The sequence below is a fragment of the Merops nubicus genome, unplaced genomic scaffold (assembly GCF_000691845.1).
Source record: "Merops nubicus isolate BGI_N331 unplaced genomic scaffold, ASM69184v1 scaffold2219, whole genome shotgun sequence".
Classification (NCBI taxonomy): Eukaryota; Metazoa; Chordata; class Aves; order Coraciiformes; family Meropidae; genus Merops; species Merops nubicus.
Window position 1 is genome coordinate 22,731 of NW_008632843.1, and position 23,266 is coordinate 45,996.

Sequence of the window (23,266 nt, forward strand, 5' to 3'; positions counted from 1 at the left end):
CAAACTCACCCCCTCTGTATGAAGGGCTGTGGGAATCACCCATATGTCAACCTTAATTCAGGGCTCGGGGTTCAAACCCCAGCATTTCGAAGTGCTGGATAACTACTGAAATACTTGAAGGAAATGGAAGAAGAAAGAACAGCACCTTATTGATCATCACCTTTGCTAAACGTTTTAGAATAATACATAGTGCAAGTGACTTTCTATTTGCATGCTTTCTCAATTTCTGCTGAGGGATAATTTGAGTTATTAGTTGATGGCAGATTTTGCAAGGCAGTGGTGAGATGGGTCAGCTCAGCTCAGGCTGATGATGAGGATGTTACAGCATAAATACTGTGCACTACGTGGCTATGTTAAAATTTTTAAAATCCTCTAGTGTGTTATCTGCTGTCTGGTTGTCCTCCTTGTTTTGTGGGTTAGAGGACCTGACTGTGTGCAACATTTAGGGGAAATTAAGGTGTATCAACAGAAGGTGTAAATATCATACTTGTGAAGTAGAATTTTACAATGTTTTGGCTGTATTAATGTAGGAGTAAAATGGTCTAAATCCCCTGTAATTTAATTCACCTACAAGATTAAAATATTGAGATCAACTGTGTGAAAGGAAATGTCCAGGAACTGATGACAAATGTGACATGAAATAAAAAAAAAGGCAAGTCTTTGTGTCCCAGCCCTGCTTCAGCTCTCTTCAGGGAGCAAGTGGAGGCTGCTGGATTTGGAGATGCATGGGCTGGAGCAAGGTAGGGTCAGAGTCACTGCTGGACACGGGTGTTGCAAACTGCTGGGTCACCACTTACTGCCCTCCAACCACACAGCTGGTAATGGCCTCAGTACATCTTTTTATCTTGTAATGTTCAAGAAAATATTTTCTGCTTTGGGCATCTTCAGATTACTGCTTTTTAAACTGGAGGAAGTCTGAGCATAATGCATTTGTTGGAAAGAAGTTGCCAACAAAGCTGCTACAGAAAAAATATCCTCCTCCCTTTTCTTAAAAAAAAAAAAAGTCCTAAATTTCAGTCATTCACTTTTTCCCCTCTTGGGATTGCACTACTTTAAATCAATATTCTAGAGAATGTGTTTGCTGTCAGGAACTTAATGAAAGTTAAAAAAAAAAAAACAAACCAAACTAAACAAACTAAACAAACAAACAAACAAAAAACTGTGAAAGAGGAAACTGTTCTACTTTTTTCCAAGTTAAAAATCATCCAAGGAGAGAAAATTAATCTACCATCACTCACATTAGACCCAGTATTTGCAATAAATTGGTTTGGAAGAATGAAGAAATCTTTTACTCTTTGAGGAAATTACTAGTCAAGTCATTCAGTAATGAATGAATGTGGTTAGCTGTAAACATTATTTTTCCTTTTATATTTTCAAACATCCTCAATTGCTCAGGAAGCTAAAGCCTCTGTATTTGTCAGCCCTTAATGACACCTAGCTGTCATCCCAGAGCCTTGGGGTGTTTGCTTGTTCTCTTTAACCAACCTATGCATGATAACAGTGAAATATTTGCAGGCAAACCAGAAATGATCATATTAAAGATGTATTGAGTGGGAAGAAATGCTATATTTAAATAGAAGATGAGGACAGGTAGGATATGACATATGGTAGGATGAGAATTTAATATTTTAAATAAGGTGGGGGAAGCTTTGCACAGACAAGGATCCACTTTCATGTATGTTACATATTTAAACTACATCCATAAGAGACAAACCAGCTAAAATCAATGGATGAGGTTACAATAATTATATTCCTAACTTGAGGAGTCTGATTTATTTTTTTTAGTGTATTAGAGGTGACCAGGCACATTTAGAAGCCCATGTCGTTCAGATGTTCCAAGCTTAATATTCAACACCAGAAGAAGCAGAAATCCTACTGCATTTTACCTTCTTACAGGAATCTTACCTTGACCAAATAGTTATGCATGACATGTCATTACCTAAACTTGTCTGGTGCAAGTACTGAATTGTTCAGTTTTTCAACTGTTCTTATTTAAAAAAAAAAAAAAAAGTTTTAAGGTTGAATATTCTTGAAGTAGGTGGTTCTTAGAGAGCAGCTGTGGGCAGGGAGGATGGTTAAATGGTGAGAGCTATCCCAGGGTAGTAATCTGAGGAGATAAACTGAAAGGCAATCTCAAAATATATTTTTTACTTCTACAATGTCTTTAATTGAAAACCAAAAAGCATGCTACAAAGACCATGCCCTTGCTGGGCTGCAGTTTCTTCCATCAAATCATTTGGGAGGCTTTTCAGCTGCTTTGTCTGTCCTCAGACCTGGCCTGGTCTTACCTCCCCAGCAGAAGTCCTGTGCAAATCAGTGGACTGTTACCAGAAAGTAAATTGAAAACCAAACATTGCATAGCCATAAGCTTCACATCCATCAAACCAGGGTCCTCCAGAATCACAGATGCTGTTTATATTTAAAAAAAAAAATAAAATAAAAAAACCCAAAGTAACCCACCAAACTCAGCACAGAAGTGGTTCTGCATGATACACAGCTGAAAAATGAGACAGAAACATGAGAACCTTTGGGAGGAGGGAAGAGGCTTCTCTTGATTCGTGATGAATCTCATTGCAGAAGGAATTTCAATCAGCTCCTAATCTTACTAGAGTGTTCTTTCTTTTTTTTTTCTTCTTTTTTTTTTTTTCCTTCACTTTGGTGATGTTTCCTTTGTGAAGACTGTACGCAGCAGGGCACAAGAGCATTAGCTTCTCTGGTCACTTGAGATTAATTATTCGAATCCAGTTCATCTAATAACTGAGGGATTGTTAGCTGCTTTCCTGTAACCAGTTCTTTGCCATTCTGAAGTCATGATTCACCATCACTGTGTATACATGGAAAAGAAAAAAACACCAGTTATGCTCTTGGGTTAGTTGTCTCAGTGGGATATAATACACAAGAGTACCTCTGGAGTCTAATGAGAATCTCTTATTGGAAAACAAACGTGTCAGCCATGCAACACATGAACGGATCCTATCTGTGGTGCCAGATGCTGGCAGCAAGGGCTGGTCTGATTTCTCTTCTGGTTGGTGGCTACACAGCACACCCTTTCTCCTGCTCCCAGGTGAGGATTCAGAAATCAAATTGTCCTCTTTCCATTGGTGAGGATAATTTTTTTACAGATAGAATTTTTTGCATTACATCTGGCCTTGTAACAGGCGAATTTTGTGTCCCGATGGTTTCTGTTAGCTTGCTCCCCAGAATTTTCTTAATGTTTGGTTCATGCCAACATTAAAAATGTGACTTTTTTAATTGGCTGGTTAGATTTCAGTCAGCATTAAGATGAGAGGTTTAAACCACCTCTGAAGTTAAAAGGGCCACTTGTAATCCTGATACTTCACATTCTTTTACGTACATTGCCAAACTAAGGCACAGCCTGGGAAAGGAGTATTTTGTTCTGTACCAAGTTATTCCTTGCCCAGAACACCTCTCCATAGGAACGAGCCACCCTCTTCTGGACGGTAAGACTAGGAGGCTGCCCAGCAGTGCCCAAGGAAAAAGAACCCCTCCTCATGATATGTGATAAAGCAGATGAGGGGGTGTGTTGATTCTTCATATTGGGCAGCCTACAAAAATCCACGCTGTGAAGAGGACAGGCTGCACTTTTGTTTTGCCAAGGAGTAGAGGTTCTTTAAGAATAATTAGTCTTGCACCCACTTGTGCACCGCAGCAGCATCAGAGCTCATCTGATGCCACTGTGCTTTCCTGCCCACTCCCTCCTGCACACAGGGGATGTGTGAGGCTGGAGAGTTGTTGTGGTTCTCTGCTCAGGCACAAGCAGAATTTTAGCACTAGGTTTCAAAGGCAAGATGTATTATTTTAAATATATATCTTCAAAAACTGTATATACATATATAATTTTTTAACTTAGTTAACACACAAAGCAGATGATCTTCATCTACAAAGGATCCTGGGCTGTCGTGTCCTTCCTCTTGTTCACAACTCTGCAGGCTTTGATGTTCATAAATACGAATATTTTTTCCATAGTAATAGCTTTGTTTCATTTTATTTCTTAGTCTTCCACTTTTCTTGCCCAAAAGAGCTGCTGAAAACATCTATTTATCTGTATTTTTCTGACATTATGTAGCTCAGAGTTTGGTCAGCAAAACCAGTAGATCTTGGTCTGATAAGGTTCAACTGCAGAAATAAATGGGAACCAGTTTTTCTTTTTTTTTTTTGTTTACCAGGAAATCACACTACTTCAGGTATCTTCTCACTTTGACTTGAAGCATGTCTCAAACTTTCATGTAAAATTAAATTTGAAAAAGTAATTGTGAGATAAGAGAGGCACTTCACTTAGAAATATTTCATCACATCAGGGTTCTGCACTTTAAATCTTTTTAGATTTTTTTTTCACTCATTCTGAAAAGTAGTTTTGGAAAAACTTTGACTCTGAAAATGTAAAAACATCATTATTGAAAAGTTTAGTCTCACATTTCCAAAATGGTATCTTATTCAAATCAATCCATAGTTCAAAACATTTGCTCCTTCATGAACTCCTCCCAGCATCTTTATGAAAAAGGAAGAAACCACTCAGACATCTGTGTTCAGTGAGGCCTTGAGATGTTTCCTGTATTGAAATGTCATCAATAAAATCTAAAAAAGAAACTACCATAATTTGAGAAGAAATTTGCTCAAAGAAGCTAGACTTTCAGAATCTGAATTTGAAACTAATAATCTTGTACTTTGTATTGAACTAATGTCCTTTGTCTGAGAAGCTTTTAGTGTTTTAGAGAAAAATCTCCGCTTTTAATTTGCATTTGTTTGCCTTCCTACCATTTAGAAGCAGAAATTTCTCAGCAATCTGATCCTAAGGTATCAGTCATAAGAAAATATGCTTAAATAATGTGTACCTTCACTCTGAAGTGTACTTATCTGAACAGGGCTGCTTTATTGCATCAAGGCTTAAGCCTCACTGTAGTGCTTTGAAGTAACAATATCTCTATTTTACAGGTGGCAAATTTGAGGTAGGCTGTAGCCCAGAGATACTTTTTGCCAGTAAGGAGCAAAAACCACACCTTCTGATGGGGCTAATGCAAATCTGGTACAAAAGCATGTTAGGGAATATGGGATTTAAAATGTCAGCCCCGCATGGTAGGTCATGATGATTTTTTTCTGATAATTATCTGTTTAAGTTTTGGAAAGTAAACTTAATGCTCAGGGTGCCATTGTGCCTAAAAAGCCTTTTATAGTATGATGGACTTCTGCTGGTGTTGGCATATGGCTCAAGCACAATTTGTCCTGTGGTTGCTACTGTAGTCAGTGTTAAGCTCAGCAAATCTGTTTTTAGAGAGCTACTATGCAGCTGCCCTTCCTTAACAATTTTCCCTCTTTGAGTTATCATTTAGAGGCTGGAGGGGAAAACCCAGATAGTTACTGAATTCAGCATCTTTTCCTGGTCAGGGTAAAATTATTGTGCCTGTTTTAACCTAGGATCTTTTTTTTTAAATACAAATACCTGTTGTGGAGCAGCCCCATCCAAAAGCTGCCCTGAAAGTGCAGCTTTGAAGCCACCAAGTTGCAAACTCCCCAGCAGCAGTGATTTAACATCAGTGCTATTTCACTCCTGAGCAAGGAAGCTCAGAAAAGAGGGAGAACAGAATATTGTGATCGTCTGCAGAGGGAGGTGCAACTCTGTGAGAGAGGGATGTTGAGTTGATTTATCTGATGCTATGGGAAGGGGGAAGACCTAGGTCCTCCTCCTGCCACACCACTCTGCTCCTGGCTTTGCCTGCTTGTCTCTGCTGCTTCTACTTCACCAGGGATTTTCTTGGCACACAGAATGGTTTGCTTGTTTGTTGTCATAACCTGACACAGAAGAGCTGCTTTGCCCACCCCCCAAAAGGCAGCTGCAACACAAACATGCAGGCAAGGGCAATGTACAGCCCTTTGCTTCCCACTGGGACTAGAATTTTTAATTAGGGAAAATGGGAGTTTGAGAGGAGTTTAGGGGTTCTGGCCAAAATCCTGAGGAAAGTAGCCAGAAAGTTTTGAAGTTTAGAAGCACTCAGGATTGCAGTTTTATATCTGTCTAGGATCTCTGCTTGGACTGTGAGCTCATGCCAGCTCTGGGGGAGTGCTGCCTGGGGGCATCAGGAAGATCCTGTGGGTTTCTCTTGGGATCAGACAAGCCCCTGTCCTGCAGGTCACAAGCTCCAGTCAAACATCTGGCAGTGGTTCTCAGATATCTTATAGGTACCTGGTGGCAGAGGAGAGCTGGGTGTCTGCATTGGTGAGGAGTGCTAAGGAAGCTGTGTTGAATGCTTGTATTAACACTTGGGGGAACTACTGTGATTAAAGTCTGATCTGTGAGTGAAACTCAGTCTGTGCCATCTGGTTGTCTGTCTCGCACAGGTTTACAACTGCAAGATAATTTACTGGTGTGATTAACTGAGACCTGTTCACAAGTAAGAGCGTCAATCCTTTTGTTTAAGTTGAAATCAAAGTCCCCACACATTAAAAACTTTAAAACTTAAATAGACCACAGAATCATTTCATAATTACATATTAAAAAAAATATTGTTCTGGAATGATGTTGGTCATATTTCTTCAAATAGTATAATGAGTTAAAAGTACCTTGGGTTGGCAATTGATTCTTTTTCTTCTTCTCTTACAGTAGGCAAACATTCACAGTCAGCTGAAGAGGGGTAAGAAACAAGGCTATAGTTACTCTTGACAGTCATTCTACATTTATTTCAAAGTTGCATCAACTTTTGTCATACATTTTGTCTTGAACATAGAACTGCAGATGCTCTTCTACACCCTTTGGGCTGTAAAATCTGCATGGTCCCTACAGCGTAAATGTTACATTTTAAATCTTCCTTCCCTTTAATAGGTGTTGCTGTAATTTCTTTGCTATGTATATTTCAGTTGTTTATGTACAGGTATACAAATAAATTATTTTTGAGGACTGTTTCCTATCAATTACCACGGGGAGGACTATTTGTTACTCTTCTACTGGTTATAGCTGCACCTATGCTTTATAGGCCAGCTGGGAGTTTGAGGCTGGGGTTTAGGGAGCACTAACAAAAAAAATAAAAAGGCATGTGAAACATTTGCTCCCTTCTGTCCAAAGAATTAAAAAAAAAAATAATAAATTACAAGACTATTTGCCTGTATGGTATATTAATGTCTTTATTTCAATAGTGCTGCTTAGCACATGTTTTCTGCTAGAGCTTATGGACCACGAAGGTCAAAACCTCATCACATGAAGTGCTGTGTTAATGCAAAGAAATGCTCCAAGGAGTTTTATGTCCTGAAAAACAAGGCATCCTTAGAAGGTGAGGCAGATGCACCATTTGGATATAAGGCAAGGGACCAGGAATAAAAAAAATAAGATTTCATCATTTCCTAGACAGTGAAAAGCTGTTAGAGGTTCAAAATCAGGCTTTGGTTAATTCACACCTCATTCTAAGACCTGCATTTTTTAAGAAAAGCCTTGAAGGAGGATGCAGGATCCTTAGAGATTTTGACCAGGAGATTTCAGTTGGGAGGAAAATGGCCGGGGAGGGGGGGCACAATAGTAGCTAAGAAGGATCTGAAGGTGCTGCTGGTGGTAGTATTGCTCTGTGGGCTGATAGACTTGCCAGAGAGGATGCCAGCAGTGAATGGTGCTGGCAGCAAAGAGCAACTTGTGTTTCACATGGCAGAGATGGCAAGTGAGAGAAAGGGCACAAAGAGGGGAGGGATGTATTCACAGGATCCTGGCAGTAACTTTAAGTAAACGGCTGTCTGAACTATGAGTAAACGTATGTTTCTTCCACAACAGCCAAATGTGAGGTGCATAACTATAGAAACTCTGAAGACTGAAAGGACTAGATGCTTCAGGGAAACTAGTACTTAGCATTAAAAATGTGTGTTTTAAAAATATAAATACTGTTCACAGCTATGCATGTTTAATGGAAGTGTCTACTAGAAACTCAAAACATTTATGATATTCCTTCATATGTTAAAAATAAGCTCCCACACAAACAAAAATACTCCTCTGAACAATTCTACCCCTGACATTTGTGCTGCTATTTTAGTAGCAGGGAGTCAAGAACACAGCTAAAAATGTTGTAGGAAAAGCAGTACCACACATGCCTAATGTTTTACATGGATTTTCTACGCATGGGATTTACATCAGCTAGGAAGAGAAGGATGATGGTGTAGAGGAGTTGCCATGTACCATTTTTGTTTATGCTGTTCATCCATTTGTCAAGTTCTTCCATTTCTATTTCCATAACAGAGGGCGTGTCTTCTTCAAAAATAGGACTTGAGAGGAGGGAGGGGAAAAAAAAGGTATTACACAAAATGCTTAATTCAAATAATTTACAATGTAGTAATTTTGTATGAGTCTTTCATAATTCCAGGTAAATTATAACCTCCAGAAAGCCATTCTAGCCTAGAGATCTGAGATGTCAGCCCAGTGGGTATGAACGAAATGGCCACAAACAGATGCAAAGGAGTGGCAGCGAGATGCCAGTCTGGGGTAGAGATAGGGCTGGCTGGGACATCACATGCAGAGAGACTCAGACAGTGCAGTCTGGGGAATGCCAGAGCACAGGACCACAGCAGCTGTTTGAGAACTGTTGCTGCTTTAAATAGAGATCTGAAAAATGAAGTAGTTTAGCTCTGCCCTGCTGGAACATATGGCAAAAGTCCCATTGCTCCAGTGATAAAAGCAGAGGGCCTAAAGTTTCATCTTAGCTGTGACTGACATTGGCAATGAGTGCAAAAGGAAAGGTTATTTATTTAAATGCCTCTGTTTAGCTTCCTTTTGCTGATCATTCCTGGAGTCACACAGTGGAAAAATAAACTTATTGCAAAAACACCTTTTATTCCCTGTGAAGCCAGTTTAATAATTTCCAGCATTGATTAGTGAGATGGAGCTCAGTAAAAGCTAATCATAAAAATTATCACTCTTATCAGAGTGATGTAGCTTTCTTCTTGTCTTCCAAGCAGCTAAGGCATTGCTCCCACAGCAGCTGGGTAAGCCTTTCTGCCTCATCTCAGAGTGAGAAGACAAACTTGAAAAACAAGGGAGCAAGACACAGAGCTTGTTCTGAATAGTAAAAACCTGTGATGAGCCTGGGAACTGATCCCTTTTGCTCACAGGGCACCTTGTATGTCTTGGACAGAGCCAGGGTTGCCTAGAGCAGGCATAGGGGCGTCTGTGGGTCATGGGTGTCTGTGTGGCAGCACTCAACCACTGTAACTCCTGTTCTGCTCAAGTCTTACACCTTCAAATACTGAAGTCACACTTTAGCTACACCAAGAGATAGTTAACTGGAGCAACTGATGGCAATAAGTAATGGTGTTTAGTATATGGTTAGATTAAAATGGTGAAGGAGCCAAAAATCGTATCATCCCATCAGAGTAAAAGAATAAAAAAAGTTATGTTCATAAACTTTACCTTTTCACATTTTCACTTCCCAGCTCATCTGAAAAGAAAAAAAGTTGGTGTTCATGGTTCTGCTCTTTGTATATACAGGGTCCAGACTGCAAGCAAGCCTTCTATTAGGGTCATGTAAAACAGGACGTATTTTCATAAGGTGTAGTAGTTAGCTTGCAGATGAAAGACAAAACATTTCATCCTGTTGGTACTTTTCAGAGGAACTCATTCTTTTTAATCCTGAAGCCACAGAAAGCAGCTTGTTATTAGCTTGGCCATACTGGGAGGAAACTTGACTGTTAGTGCTGTGGTGGACATGGCAGATGCCCCCTTCCCTCAGCAAAACAGATTGTGAGAGCAATGGTATTCTGAAAAGGAACCACTGCTGAAAAAAAAAAATAAATTGTTTACTGGAAGCATCAGGACATTTTGCTGCAGACTACAAGCAAGGAATCTGGCTCTGCCTGGAGACTCTGGGAGCTGCTCATGGAGAGAAGAGGGGGATGGTCTTCCATGGCAGATTACATCTCAGGCAAATGAGGCTGAACTAGCCACGTGTCAAAAGGGATCTAAAGACAGTTATGACCTTAAGACAGAGTAAAAATGGGGGGGGGAAAAGTAACAGCCATTATTCAGATGAATAAATTCACCAGGAATCAAGTGACCGAAAAGCCTTACCTCTCAGAAAAGAATGCAGAACTACATATAGGATTCACATTGTATACTGTCTTAAGCAGGCTTTTTTAAAATTAATTGTTGCCAATGGGCACAGACATCTCCCACTTGTTCCACCACATTCCTGTACTGCAGAGACACCCCATGGCCACAGAAGCATCTGCCCCCACCTTGAGGATGCCAAAGAGCCAAGCTCCAAGCAATAGACATAGGGCAAGAGATGCCAGGATTGTGCTTCTGCAGGGTGCCACATGACCTGGTGATAAAGACAGGTGCAGCCTGAAAAGTGGACTTAAAATCAATGTTGAACATATGTCACTGTCTTACAGCTGCACTCTTGTTGTGTAGACACCGATATTACCATTTCAGGGCTTCACTTACCAACTGCCCAATTTTAATATGAACCCTTCATTTGTTTTCTGTGGCTTGACTCTCCAAGTTACCAATTTCTTTGCCAACAGGTCCTGAAGTGCTGCTTTCCCTATTGCAGGACAAGCACTCTGACCACAAGATTCCTAACTCACTTACTGTAACTTCATAGCTACCACCACCCTAAAGGATCCCTTAAAAGTGTTCCTTAAAGAGGTTTTGCTTGTTCTTATTTTGTTGAAGGTCCAAGCAGCTTTACCTTGTGGGCAGTACAGGTAATAGAAGCATTACATTTAACTTGCATGAGGTTTTTAAGCACAAAGACAGAATAAGCATTTGGAGCCACACAGTTACTTCCGTAGGCTTTTCCCAACATTGCCAGGAGCTGGAGCTTGGTGCTGGGGCTCCTGTGAGCATGCAGTGTGAGGAGGAGGTGCCAAGGAGCAGAACTAGCTCCTGCCCAAGGAGAAGTGCGAGCCCAGATACCATTGGCTGGGGGTGGATCCCTTTCTTGTCTGTCAAACGTGCAACTGCAACCAGAGAAGTATATCCTAAATATGGCATCCCAGGCTTCCAAGTAACACTTTGTTAATATCGAGCATATCTAAAAATAGCCTTTTGATGTGCAAGAAAACAACTTTACCTTGCTTAGACTTCTTCCTTTTATGATGTATTACGAAAAATATGATCAGCAAAATCAGCAGGACCAGCAGCACAGCAGGGACAATGTATATCAAGATAGATTGTTCTGCTGCCTCTAGGCTGTCTCGATTGTTCTCACCATTCAGTTCAATACTTGGAGTATTTTTTGTCTCAAGGCTGCTTTCAGTAACGCTTGCAGTGACAAGTACTGGCTCATGTTCCTCTGTGGTTGAAGAATATGTAGCAGGAGGAGGCGTTACTGTAATGGTGGGTAATATCGGCGATCCATCTCCTGATCCATAATTTTCAGAGCCTGACAAATATATGAGAAGAACTTAGCATTTTATGGGTTTTACTGGTGATATCAAAGAGGCAAAGCATACAGCTTTAATATTTATTTTTCATTAGACATCTTAAAGAAAAACTCAACATATGCCACATACACACAGGTTTGAAGCCTTGGGCATCAGATGTAAAATCAGATCACCAGTTTGCCATTAAACATTACCACGTTCTTCAGCTGGCTTTTACGAGGACACATCAGCATGTGTGGCCTGTCTGCATGCAGGTGTCTTGCACAGACTTCTTTTCCTGCAGGTTGGCATCTGGTTTTGCTCTCATGTAAAAGTCTTCTACTTCTTCGTGAACCATCCTCAGTCTCGGCTTATGTGGCAGCAACTTCTTTTACCCCTCCCCTCACTCAAGGAATTAGTACTCCTTTTGGGGAAATCATGTCCCTGGTTCACCAGTTTCTCAAGCTCACTCATCTCCCTGTTTCTGTGCCTTTCTCAAATTTGTTAAACTTGCTTCACTGTGAAAAACAGAACTGGTGAAACAAAGTCTGAAGCCTGCAGAAGCTGCTGACTTTCACTTCTGCATGGACTAGAAGAAGCAGCAGTAACACAAGGACTTTACTGTTTTCAGATGCAGTTAACAGCTCCTCTGTCTGATCCTACAGGGTGGCTGGAGGAGCATATGGTGAAGAGTCAGTGCTGGTTATTCTTCAGTGCTGGTTATTCATCACAAATGCTAAGACTAGGGGTTTTGAACCTTGATTTGGGTCTTGGTTTCAATAATCACTCATTTTGCAACAAAAGTGGCTAATGTCTGCTGTGTTTGTAATAGTGAAACAAGCCCTTTTTTTTCAGCTAATTAGGGGTCTAATTTGACTGTCACTGAGTTTAAAGCTTAACAGAAGCACAGCGAATTCTGAGCTGGTACTGTTTTCTATGCTGATCCCAAAAGTGTTGTTGTAGCCAAAGGTGCAGGAATCAATCCTTAGATAGCTTACACTAACATGTTTCTAAACGGAAAGCCTTCAATAATTTTCTTAGAATGAAATTAGATGAAGATTTTTTTTCAGTTATCTGCCCTTTGTGATACAATGCTGGCATGGTGCAGCTCTCCTTTTATGCAGTAAAGCAGAAATGGATTTCATGACTTTTGCAATGACACGTTTCTCCCCGCTCTTGTAAAGTGCTAGGCAGCCATAGTTTCCACTAGAGTTAGCAAGAGCTTAAGGTTTTCAGCACCTCAGTGCTGGCATTTCCAATCTCACAGGACTGGAACCGAAAGTACTTAGCATTTTAAATGCTTTTGTAAACACATTAATCTTCATAATGGCCCTGAGAGATGAGCAGTTATCATCTCCATTTTACAAATGAGAAATCAGAAGGACAGGGATGCTGTCCTTCCCAGGGACGCCAAGTGAGAGAGGAAAACTGGGATTAGAGCGCTATCTCTTGCTTAATCCACTTGGCAACATCTCCTCTCCTGTCAGTTTTGTATCAAAGAGGAGATAAGTATCTTATAAGACTGTATTCCACCAAAGTATATTTCAAATAAATAAAATTATTTTCATGTGATAGATGTGATTTATCTAGAGTTTTATGCCATGCTTATCATTCAGGCACCTGATTGTTTCATCCTTTAAAAAAAAAAAAATTAGGAGACAATTTTAATACTTAATAAATAATATCTAATACTTGAAAATAGTATCTAACACTGCAAAGATCACCAAACTCTTTCACCACAATATGACAATGAAAATGTTAGCTCTTCAGTAGCAAAGCACTTCGTATCAGTAGTCTGTCACTTCCTTCTCTGTTTAGTATTTCAATGAAGAGCAAAACACGTTCTCTGCCTCCCTTGCAGCTAATGACCCCCTTACACATGTGCTCCTCCACCCCTTCCCATGATCTGCTGTCTGTCCTTAAATCCATTGCAGAGGCCAGGAGGGAGAGCTCCCCTCTCCTATTAGTTTGGCTGCCTGACGTTTCTTTCCCAAGGTAAGAGGTTTCTTTCCTATGGTTCCCAGTGCCTGCAGTTGTTGCACAGAGCAGCGAGGTATCCCTAGAGATGTTCACCACAGACTCTGGTGTGATGGACTGTGCTGCTTGTGGGGCCAACGGACCACCGCAGCCTCACGGAACTACTTAGATGACCTTGCTTCATTTTCTTCCTCTAGCCATTGCCCTTGAAACCCACTGTCTGCCACATTGGATATGCTGACAAGGACAAGCCCATTGCTTAAAATAGTACTAATCTGTACTATTTGTAATGCAAAAGTGTGGGGGAAAATAGTTTATTTTTCATTTACTCTTAGAGCTCAAATGGATTTTTCAAATGTCTAAAGCATGATGTGACTTTAAGGTAAAAGGAAACAGTCACACCTCGCTAACTGCAGTACTAAACTTTCAGCTGCAGCCTTTGCTGCACCTGATTTCCTAGACGCTTTTGCAGTGTCTCTGGTAGCTTTTACTTGCCTTTTTTGGAGCTATGAGGTGAATTTCAAATAATTTGTCTCTGTGTGAAATAGAATTACCTTTTCTAGTGTCTAGGCAAAGACAATGGCAAGTCACAGGGAGTGACCTTGCTGTGACGTAGTTTTGTTCACTTTGCATAATTCCAGGGACAAACCAGTATCTCTTCTGTGAACATCATTTCATCTTACAGAGCTCTTTTCTCCGAGTGAATTAAATACATCTTCCAGCAGAAGAGCAGCCACTTGCACAATGTTCTTGCAAGGATATTGCTCTTACTTCCTGTATTTCACCTTCTGCTTCAACACATCTCCCTCCAGCTTTCCAGCTGCCTATCACCTCTGAGGACCAGTGCTCTGAGGTCCCAGGGGACACCCTACCGGTCCTATAAGGGCTGCTCTTGCTCCCAGGCCACTTACACATCACATTTTTCATGTGGTAGGAAAATCACAACCTGCACCTGTGTGGGCTTGGTGCCTTGCACTTCCCCTGTTGGGGAGGGACAGACTCAGGCCTCCTGATGCAGGCACAACGCTTGCCACAGGCAGCTGCCCTGGCCACATGAGACCATGTGGTTGGCCCAAAGGCAGTTATCACAGTTTAAAGTGCTCAGGCTAGCAAGCAGATTTTGTTGCAGCTGGCCTCAGTGGCTGTTCTGTAGGGTAAATGAAAGTTGGACATTGCAAGGATTGGAGCACGGCAGGAGAGCATCTGAAAGTCAGGGTTTTCGTGAGATACTATTCAAATGTTGTCTCCATGCCTGGAAGAAGCCAGATTTATGGTGGTCATTCACACACCTGTCTCATCAGCTATGCTTGGGTTCATCTTGCAGAGATCTACTAGCTCCTTTCAAAAGGGAGTCTGACCATAACATAATGTAAACCACAACATAACAACATTACATTCAGGAGAGAAAACCAAGGCCAATGGAGTGGAACAAGGAGGAAGTCACATCTACCATGTAGATATCTCCTTGACATTGCAAAGCTTGTGTCCTTTCTTTTGCTGAGCTCAGTCCCATGCTGTTGGCCCAGCATGACATCCACACTCAGCCCTCTGCACATCTTGGGCAAGGAGCGAGTGCTCACACAACAACACCATCAGCTTCAGTTTTCTCTGGACCGTCTGGGGCATAAGTGCTGGTGACTTCTCCCCATGTTGAAGGAATCAGATTGGTGCACACCACAGCTTCAGCCCAGCACATACTGCCACTTTGCCTGCTTTGAAGAGCAGAAGGGAGAGGGGCTAGCATGCAGGTGCATCCCAAACTGATGGGGAACTGGGCACAACTGGAACTGGAAGATAAGAAGCTGGAGCCAGAAGGTAAAAAGTCCTAAGGTTTACAGCACTGAGGTGTTAGGGCATCTAGTCCTCATGGGGCTAAATGCCTGAGCAAGCACTAGCAACAGCTCAGAAAGGGTTCCATTACACTTCTTACAAATTTAAAAAAATCTATGTCCCTCTATGCAGATACCATGCTATTATTCAATATTTTCTACTTTTAAAATATGCTTGGATTACTGATGAACTTTGTATGAGTTTTGGAGGTGCTCCCAAGCCTGCCTTTCAAGGGAGACAGAAGGAGTTGAATATACCAAGAGGCTTTACAGATTGGAGTCCAAGCAACTGCATGTGGAACAGATAAACAACATTTCTGTTGTTGCAGCACTTCTTCCTCTGAGGTTTGTGCTGAAGCACTCAGAGGTGGTGATACGAGCTTCTTGATGTAAGTAGGCAAACAGGTTTCTGATTCTAGTTGGTTACAAAGCAAAGGAAAATAGCCAGCAGTCAGCACACTCAGTTCTCCTGTCAAATCATCAGTCCCCCTGCTGCCTTCTCACCAGACTTGAGGACTGAGGTCTCTGAGTGTAATTTTTGAAATTACACTATAGTTCCTCCTTAGAGAAGAAAAGCAAGAGCTAAGTTAATGGCATAGTCAAGCTTATTCGTTTGAAAGGAAGTTTTGGTTTTCTGGACTTTCCTGTAAGCTATAAAAATGCAATGAAAGGAAGGTTCATGAGAGGGTTACAAAACAAGAAAAGGCTCTAGAACTGTGTAGGCTGGCATAAAGTTACCACATCCTATATCACTCTGCTCCATACACACATTCCTTCTGGTGGCATAGTCACACCACTCCACATGGGCCGTATGATCCTCTCCTATTGCTTGACTCACTCCTGTTCTTTTTCCTCTCCCTGCATTTCACATTGCTGTAAGAAGGGACGTTCCTTGCCATGGCCAGGGCTTGCCCAACTGCCTGTTGCAGCAAGTCCTGCCTTGACTCACCCCTGTTCTTTTTCCTCTCCCTGCCTTTCACATTGTAAGAAGGGACGTTCCTTGCCATGGCCAGGGCTTGCCCAACTGCCTGTTGCAGCAAGTCCTGCCTGTCAGTCTGGCTAGAAGAGGAATCCTTAAAAGCCTGCAGGCTAGCTGCTGGGTGCATACGCCCTTCTGATGAGGGAGCACAAATATTTCAGGATGGCTAATCTGTAGACAAGATCCTATTAAAATGGGGTGCTTAGAAAGTGTTATCTAGGCATAACCTGAAAGAGGAAACAACTTTAAGTTCATTTATAGAAGGAGACTGCTTTCTCCTCACTGTACTTCTAATCAGCTGAAGTGCAGCGTTAACTGCTGGTTTACAAATTCAGTCATGCATATTAGAGTCAAACTCTGAACCTCTAGTCTCCTTTCTCACCCCTAGTATTAAAGGTTTTCCAGACAGATTTATGCATTTAGTTGCATCTGCTTAATCGTGTGGCCTCCTAGCACTGCATCAGTGATACCCGTGCAACCTCACTGTAATGCAAATCTCTGGGTGCTCCTTGCTCTCAGAAGGACCCTTAAATTGAAGACTCAAAAGCTCCAGAGGCTCTCTAGCTATCATAAAATCTCTTGAAGGGAAACAGACTGGGGTCACTGACTGAAATTTAGTATACAATCTTGCTGATGTAAAGGACATCTTCTGAAATGTCCTTGAAGCACTTGAATAAAACACGGGAAGTTTGTGTGTGTGGATAAAAGGGAGGAATAGGAGTAAATACGTAAAAGGAATTGATGCGTTCAGTAGAAAGGGGTTTTCATCTGCTTCTTAGGGTGCTGCATTTTGGAAAGGGAGATTGTAGCAGATCCTTTCTTCTACTGTTGCTTTTCTAGAAAATTCTAACAGGTGACTCTGAGGGGTTCGAACCCATTCTCAAGTTCATTATTCTAGGGGAGAACAGGTCAAAAATATCACTCCCTTAGAGACCTCATCTTTGTGTGGGACTTGATCTGAAAGGCCCTTCTCTGCCAAAGAAAGAGTTGTTGCCAGTGCTCACAGTACAAGTTGCTGAGTGTCTGGATCTTGATTGCAATGTTTCTTTCAATGACAGCTCATAACATTAGTGCAGAGACAAAGCCAAAATAAGCCCTACCTGCAACCACCCCAGCTCTCTTGCGTTTAAGGATGATACACACTTTACTGCTTCTCTCCCTCACATGTTTTCGTGCTCCTTGCATCAAACCATTTGCATGGCAATTTCCTGCATTTTTCACCGCACATGGAGGGAGTTGGCCTACCCTGGAAAATACCTGTAGGGTCAGAGCCTTTTCCTGCAAGCTATAGGGACACTTGTTCTTAGAGTCAGAATACACCTGTGTAGGTCTTTAGGGCTGCTGTGATGCTGAACACCGAGCACCATCACCCAGAGAGGAAGGGCCACGTTAGCAGGTGACCGGCAGAGCTTTCTGCCTGTGTAACACACGGGGATGGGCAAGGGGAAAGAGACTGGTACAAATTCTGATGACCCCTTGGCATGGATCCAGGAGAGGGCCAGCACCCAGAGCTGAGACCTCAGGCACGCTCTTAGAGCTATTGGCTTAAAGTAAATCATAATCCAAATGGCAAGGCTGGGGTTTTGCAAGGCTCCAGCATGATATGGGAACAGGACTTATAAAGGTTTCAATCTGTCTGTTCTGCAAGATTTAATCATACTCCTACTGCCTATTTTGTAAATGTTTTCCAGACAATAGAGGTGAGACCTGGGAGATCCCCTAGAGTTTCTGCCTCCTTTCTCCAGCAGACCACTTTAAAGGTGGGGATTGTATCTGGGACTGCAGGTGAAAGAGTAAAAGCTCCTTCAAAGATCTTGCCCTGTTGATCTATGAACAAGGAGGAGTGAGAGAAAAGGATCCCCCCAGGAGGCTGCCCTCAGTGGAGGAGCTCTTATCAACTCTTCTCCCTCCAATTTTCCCCCCAAGACCCAAGTTCAAAACTTCCTCGCTCTCACCCTTGCAGTCAAGAGTAAGTCCCAGGTACATTTTGGGTCTAACTGCAAAAGCAAAAGCCTCCTATCGTATGGGGAAACAGGGTCCCTGCTCTTCTCTGGATGGATGTCCTCCTCCCCTTCCCTAGCAGTTGGTACACTGCAAATAAGCCAGGGAATCTGGAGCTTGATCATTCTGCATTGCTTGCATTGTGCTCCTCTGTTCACCTGGGACCTCTGGTTTGCTCTGCCTATGGCAGAATTTTTTCCTTTGACCATTTTAATTCTGAGCTATGTTCTATGCTTGCAGCATATTCTCCTAGCATGTCTGTAACATAGAAAGGCTGTAGTAACACTGACAAGACCAAACTGTTATTTTTTCCTTGCTTAGCTCACTCCTACAGCTAAGCAAGACTGCTAACTGCAAGCAGCTCAGCAGCACGCTGAGAGCCAGCAGCCCAGCTTTACACCATGCTTATGGTACTGATTTTCAGGGAAAAAAATACCCATACCAAACCACCTATCTTATCAATGTAATTTCAAACCTTAACAGAGAAAGTCCAGCAATAGCTGAGAGTGACTGTCCTCTCTCCCTGCTTTCTGGAGAGCTCCCACATGCTGCAGCAGCACAGAGGCAGCAAACACATCTAATCCACACTGAGGCACTTTCAGCAGTGATTTGTTTGACACTGAAAGCCATATGCCTTCTATAAGCACCGCCTGGAAAGGTTTTATTGAAAGAGCTGCCTGTCTTTCACAGTCACGACCTGCTAAAATGCCAGTGGGATAGAAGACCCACCACAGATAGGTAAGAGCCTCTGCAACAACACCCCAACTCTTCAGCATTTTGTCGGAAGCAGCTTTTCCGCTCATGGTTCTTCCCTTCAGGAGGTCAAGACCTAAATCCACAGTGTTGATCACTTTCTTTTGCAGCCGAGAATTCAAAGTATTTGTCTCCAGAACCGGCTGTTCTTTTGTTAAACCAGTTTCAGTGCACCAGGACTATGGAAATCAGCAGTCAGCTTTTGAATGGAACTGGTGCTCCGACTTTTAACTTTTCTGTGGAATGCTGATAGTACAGGTGTGGGATTAAAAAACTACATGAAATAATTAAAATTAGAACCAAAATGCCTGGCAGACCAGCATGGAAACTCTGGTTCCCTACATACCTGTAATTTAAGAAATGTAGGAATTGTAGGATTTGGTTGCAGCTGTTTGAAGTTAGGTCTAAGGAAAAAAAGTCAGAGCACTGAAAAAGTCAGGCAGCTGAAAACAGAGAGGGTAAACACAGCTAAAAGAATCAGAGAGCAAGTCCCCGCAGATCTTCTCCTAGCACTCAGTTTGGAGGGTGTTGCCCTCCGACTCGACTCGGTCCCGTTGCTGCAGGCAAGGAACGTGGTCCCACCTTGGAAAGCAAAAGACACTTTCTTACTTACCGTTCCCGGCGGATTCTCCAGCCAGCAACAGGGCAGAAAGCAGCAGGATGAGGTTTTGCTTTCGCATGTTACCCTGGCAGCCCTCCCACCCGAGGGGCGCTTCGGCGGGCTCCTGCTTCACCCAAACATTTACATTTCCTGTTTCCTGCTGGAGAGCATCTGAGCTGCATTTCTTCAGGAGATGGACTCTCTTTGATGGGTTTTAGGAAGTGATGTAATTCCGTCTGGGCCTGTCATGCAAGCAATGATTGCAAAAGAAAGAAAAAAAAAAAGGTTGCTCTTCAAGCACTAACTCAGCTGAAGCACCTCTGCTGTAGGTGAGGTGTGACTTCCTACTCTGCTTTTTTAACTCCTAACATTACTACCGTCCATCTTCATCTGCATGCAGTGTCTTGGGGACAAACATCATACAAATGCAAATCAACCACAAAATTTCATTTATATGTGTAAGCTGAAAGGCTTTAGGTTGTTCTTCAGGGGAGTTGAGCAAGCACATTTCAACAGTACCGCCCCTCCCCGCCTTGGCTTTCAAGCTGTAATTCTCCCCGCAGTATAGCAGGATGCTACGTGTGCATTTACAACCCCAAAAGGCAACCCCCAAGCAGGGCTGTCTCCAGCAAATGGAAAAATGGCTAGTTCACTTGGCAGCCTGTAACTGAGTGTTTTGGACTGGTTTGAGGCAGGGAAGAGGAAAATGCAGAAAACCACATTATTTTTTGTTCGGAGCAGGTGGCTTAGCTGGAAAGCACTTAGACACTAGTGTGACAACGGCTGTAGATGACAGGGGACAGAAGGTCTTAAGCCTCACCAGGACACAGTGCCATGGCTGATGGAGGTGGCAAAGAGGCAGGTAAATCCTTCCTGCCTTCCTCCCTCCTCTTGATTTTTGCTAAACCCCAACATTCTCTGGCTGGATGTGCTGAGCATGGACCATGGCTGTGGTCCTGCCTTGCCCCCCTCCCCCGTTCTCTGTCCCCATCACCCCAACACTGCCTACTCACTCAAAAACACAAGAGGATTGACCAGGGGCTTCCATATATTGCCTGTCACTGGATAACAGCAACAGACATTAAACCCACCATATTCAGTCCTTTTGATATATGGGGTGGGCCTGGACAGGGCTCAGAATTTGGACCTGGATCTAAGCCGTACCTGTCCCCAAACAAGGAAGGTGATTGTTCCACTGCACAAATAAGTGCAAGGTCTAAAATTGACTCCTCTTGAGTCCAGGAGAGTCTGCACCCCAGATTTTCCTCTGGAGCACCCCAGATTAGAAGCATTTTAAATACTTGCATAAAACTTTCCAGTATTAAACCAAGGAAGAAGATATGTATTCTGCCTGTATAGCAGTTTCGTAGTAATTCTCCTAGACATTCATCTGTGTCAAAACCTGATTTCTGATGAATTAGGTGAAGCTGGCATTGGTGAATCTTTTTGTTCAGATTGGTGGGAGCTGATCAAGTGAACAATTGTTGCTGTGCTACTCCAGCTAATAATTTTTCTTAACACACTGATGCTTTTATAGGTCATCAGTTATAGTTTCTTAGCTTGAGTAGCTGAGAAATAGGTCAGTGATTCATTTAATGACCAGCTTGTTAACAGATTCAAAACACTTGAATGACTTAGCTAACTAAAATCTGAGCAAGTTGCTTAGTATTGGCAGTGTACATTTATGCACTTCATAAAACAGTGGAGGAAAAGCAAAGCAAATTTACAACATTGCAGCTACAATAAGATCAAGAAGAGCTCTGAGTTATGAAACTGCTGACCAATTAAATATTTCTAGGAGATATTCTTTAATATATCATAGCCATACATGATAACATTGACCAGATCCAAGTGTCAGCAGTAAGACCTGTAAATCCTTTTCAGATTTTCCTGGTAAAAAATGACAAATATTCTATACATTAGTAATAGTGTCTAACTGATATAGATACTCTTGTTTATAAAAGCTCAGAAATTGAAGCTATCCAGGCATGTCCTATGTGCTCAGAGGTGCTGTGGCTTTGTCTAGTCTGGCAATAGGAAAACCAATAATCAGCCATCGGGCCAGCACGGGCAAAAACTGTCTGTGTTTTCATGAACATAGCTCAGGTCCTAAAGCTGTTACTATTTTCCAGTATCAGCTTTTCTTTAACTTTAGTCAACAGTAAGCAAAGTCATAATTGTTAACAGTATTTTTATTGCTTTAATGTATAAAGGATGTGCTATCCTCTTTTTCATTTCTTCCCCATCTCCTTCCTGAGTTTGCCAGTCTTTCTAATATCACATGGTCTGCAAATGTGCTCTCCTCATTTATCCTGTCCTGCATATTTGGCTATTTTGCCCCATTCTGTAGACTTTGCCTAGCTCACTCATCCCCTACTCAAACATAAACCTAGACAGAAAAACTAGGAAGAAAAAAAGGAAAGAACTTGGTTTTGGTTTTTATCTTTGCTGCATTTTTATCTCATATCTCCAATATACAAGTCTATATCCTTTCTTCTTTTTACTTCCAGTCTTGGTTGTAGCATTTCCCCCTCGGTTTCCCATCAATTATTTTTGACACGTTAAGCAAAAACATATCACTGCTCCTTGACAGCAAGATAGCCACCCACTGGTGTGTACACATTTAATGATTTCTAAGGCAAATTAAAGTTCAGGACATATGACTTTGTGCCACATTACATTTTAATCAAGACTTTAGACTGACACAAAGGCAGCTTGGCGTGCATTTGACTATTTTAATTAAAAATAAAATCCCAAAACTTGTAGAGAAAGAAGAATGCTGACAAATTAGGCCATCATGGAAGAGCAGTTACCTCGGTACATTCTCACCCCTGCCACAGTCATGCTCCCCCGAAGCAGTCCCAGCAGGCTCCCTTTTGCCTGCCTGGGAGGCAACGTTAGTACCTTTGCCTCAGTTGTCATCTTCAGCTGCATGCTTCTCTCTTCACAGTAAAAATACAGGACACAAAACCTATAGTGACAACCTTCCTGCAGAACAAACTTGTGCATTTGGAAACTCAGGTGGCATCAGTCACAGATGATTTTTGTAAGAGGAGCAGCTTGTATCTGATAGTTTCATAGGCCTTGGTGTATTTAGTAAGATCCACAGTGCACCTTAGCAATAAGCAATGTCTTTTTACAGGTTAGACAACTAGGTTTCCTGGGTGTTCTTAGTACACGTTAAGCAGGAAACATTTGCACAGTCTTTCAGTTATTTTTATGTTATAAAGGGCATTTCTGAACACCTAGGTAGGCTGTTTGCTAATGTTCTTCCTTAACAGAGAATGGTTTGCATCACTGAGATTGCAGGATGTCATCAGTGTCACATTTTTCAGAAAAACAAATAGGTTTTGTAACACTGCAGCCACTTGAGTCATGCTCTTCTTGTTCCTTTTTCCTATGAAAACTACAACAATAACAGATGAACTTTTGAGAGTGATGGAGCAAGCTGCTGGTTAGTTATAGGGCTTATATTACAAACTCCTCCTAGTGCAGCTTGTCTGCTGCAGATGTCAGCAGCTAATCTGCCTGCACTACAGGGGTTAGCACCAGTCGAGTTCTTCTAGTCCCTTAATGATTTAATTCTGCCTCTGACATAGGTTGGGAAAGGACAGATAAAATTTTCCCACAAATCACTGAAAGAAATGGAAATTGCACTGCATTGCAATTCATTGCAACATTAAAAAAGAAAAAAAAAATTCCCAATGCAAAGGAGGGTGTGCAAAGCCCACAGGGATCTCAAGCCAGATCAAGCACTGACTGCAGTGGTGCTTC

The 23,266-nt window shown here is 42.0% G+C and overlaps 1 protein-coding gene across 1 annotated transcript; it reads right to left on the reverse strand.

Moving 5' to 3' along the window:
* Positions 1-6,576: 6,576 nt before the first annotated feature.
* TMEM154 (transmembrane protein 154) lies at positions 6,577-22,336 on the reverse strand (the record flags this gene model as incomplete). The annotated part of the gene is made up of 6 exons (XM_008948012.1): positions 22,322-22,336; positions 19,505-19,694; positions 11,061-11,372; positions 9,395-9,422; positions 8,168-8,253; positions 6,577-6,637 (listed from the first exon to the last, which is right to left on the reverse strand). Coding segments are annotated over exons 1-6 (692 nt in total), but the record flags the coding sequence as incomplete, so codon positions are not given.
* Between the last annotated feature and the right edge of the window lie 930 nt (positions 22,337-23,266).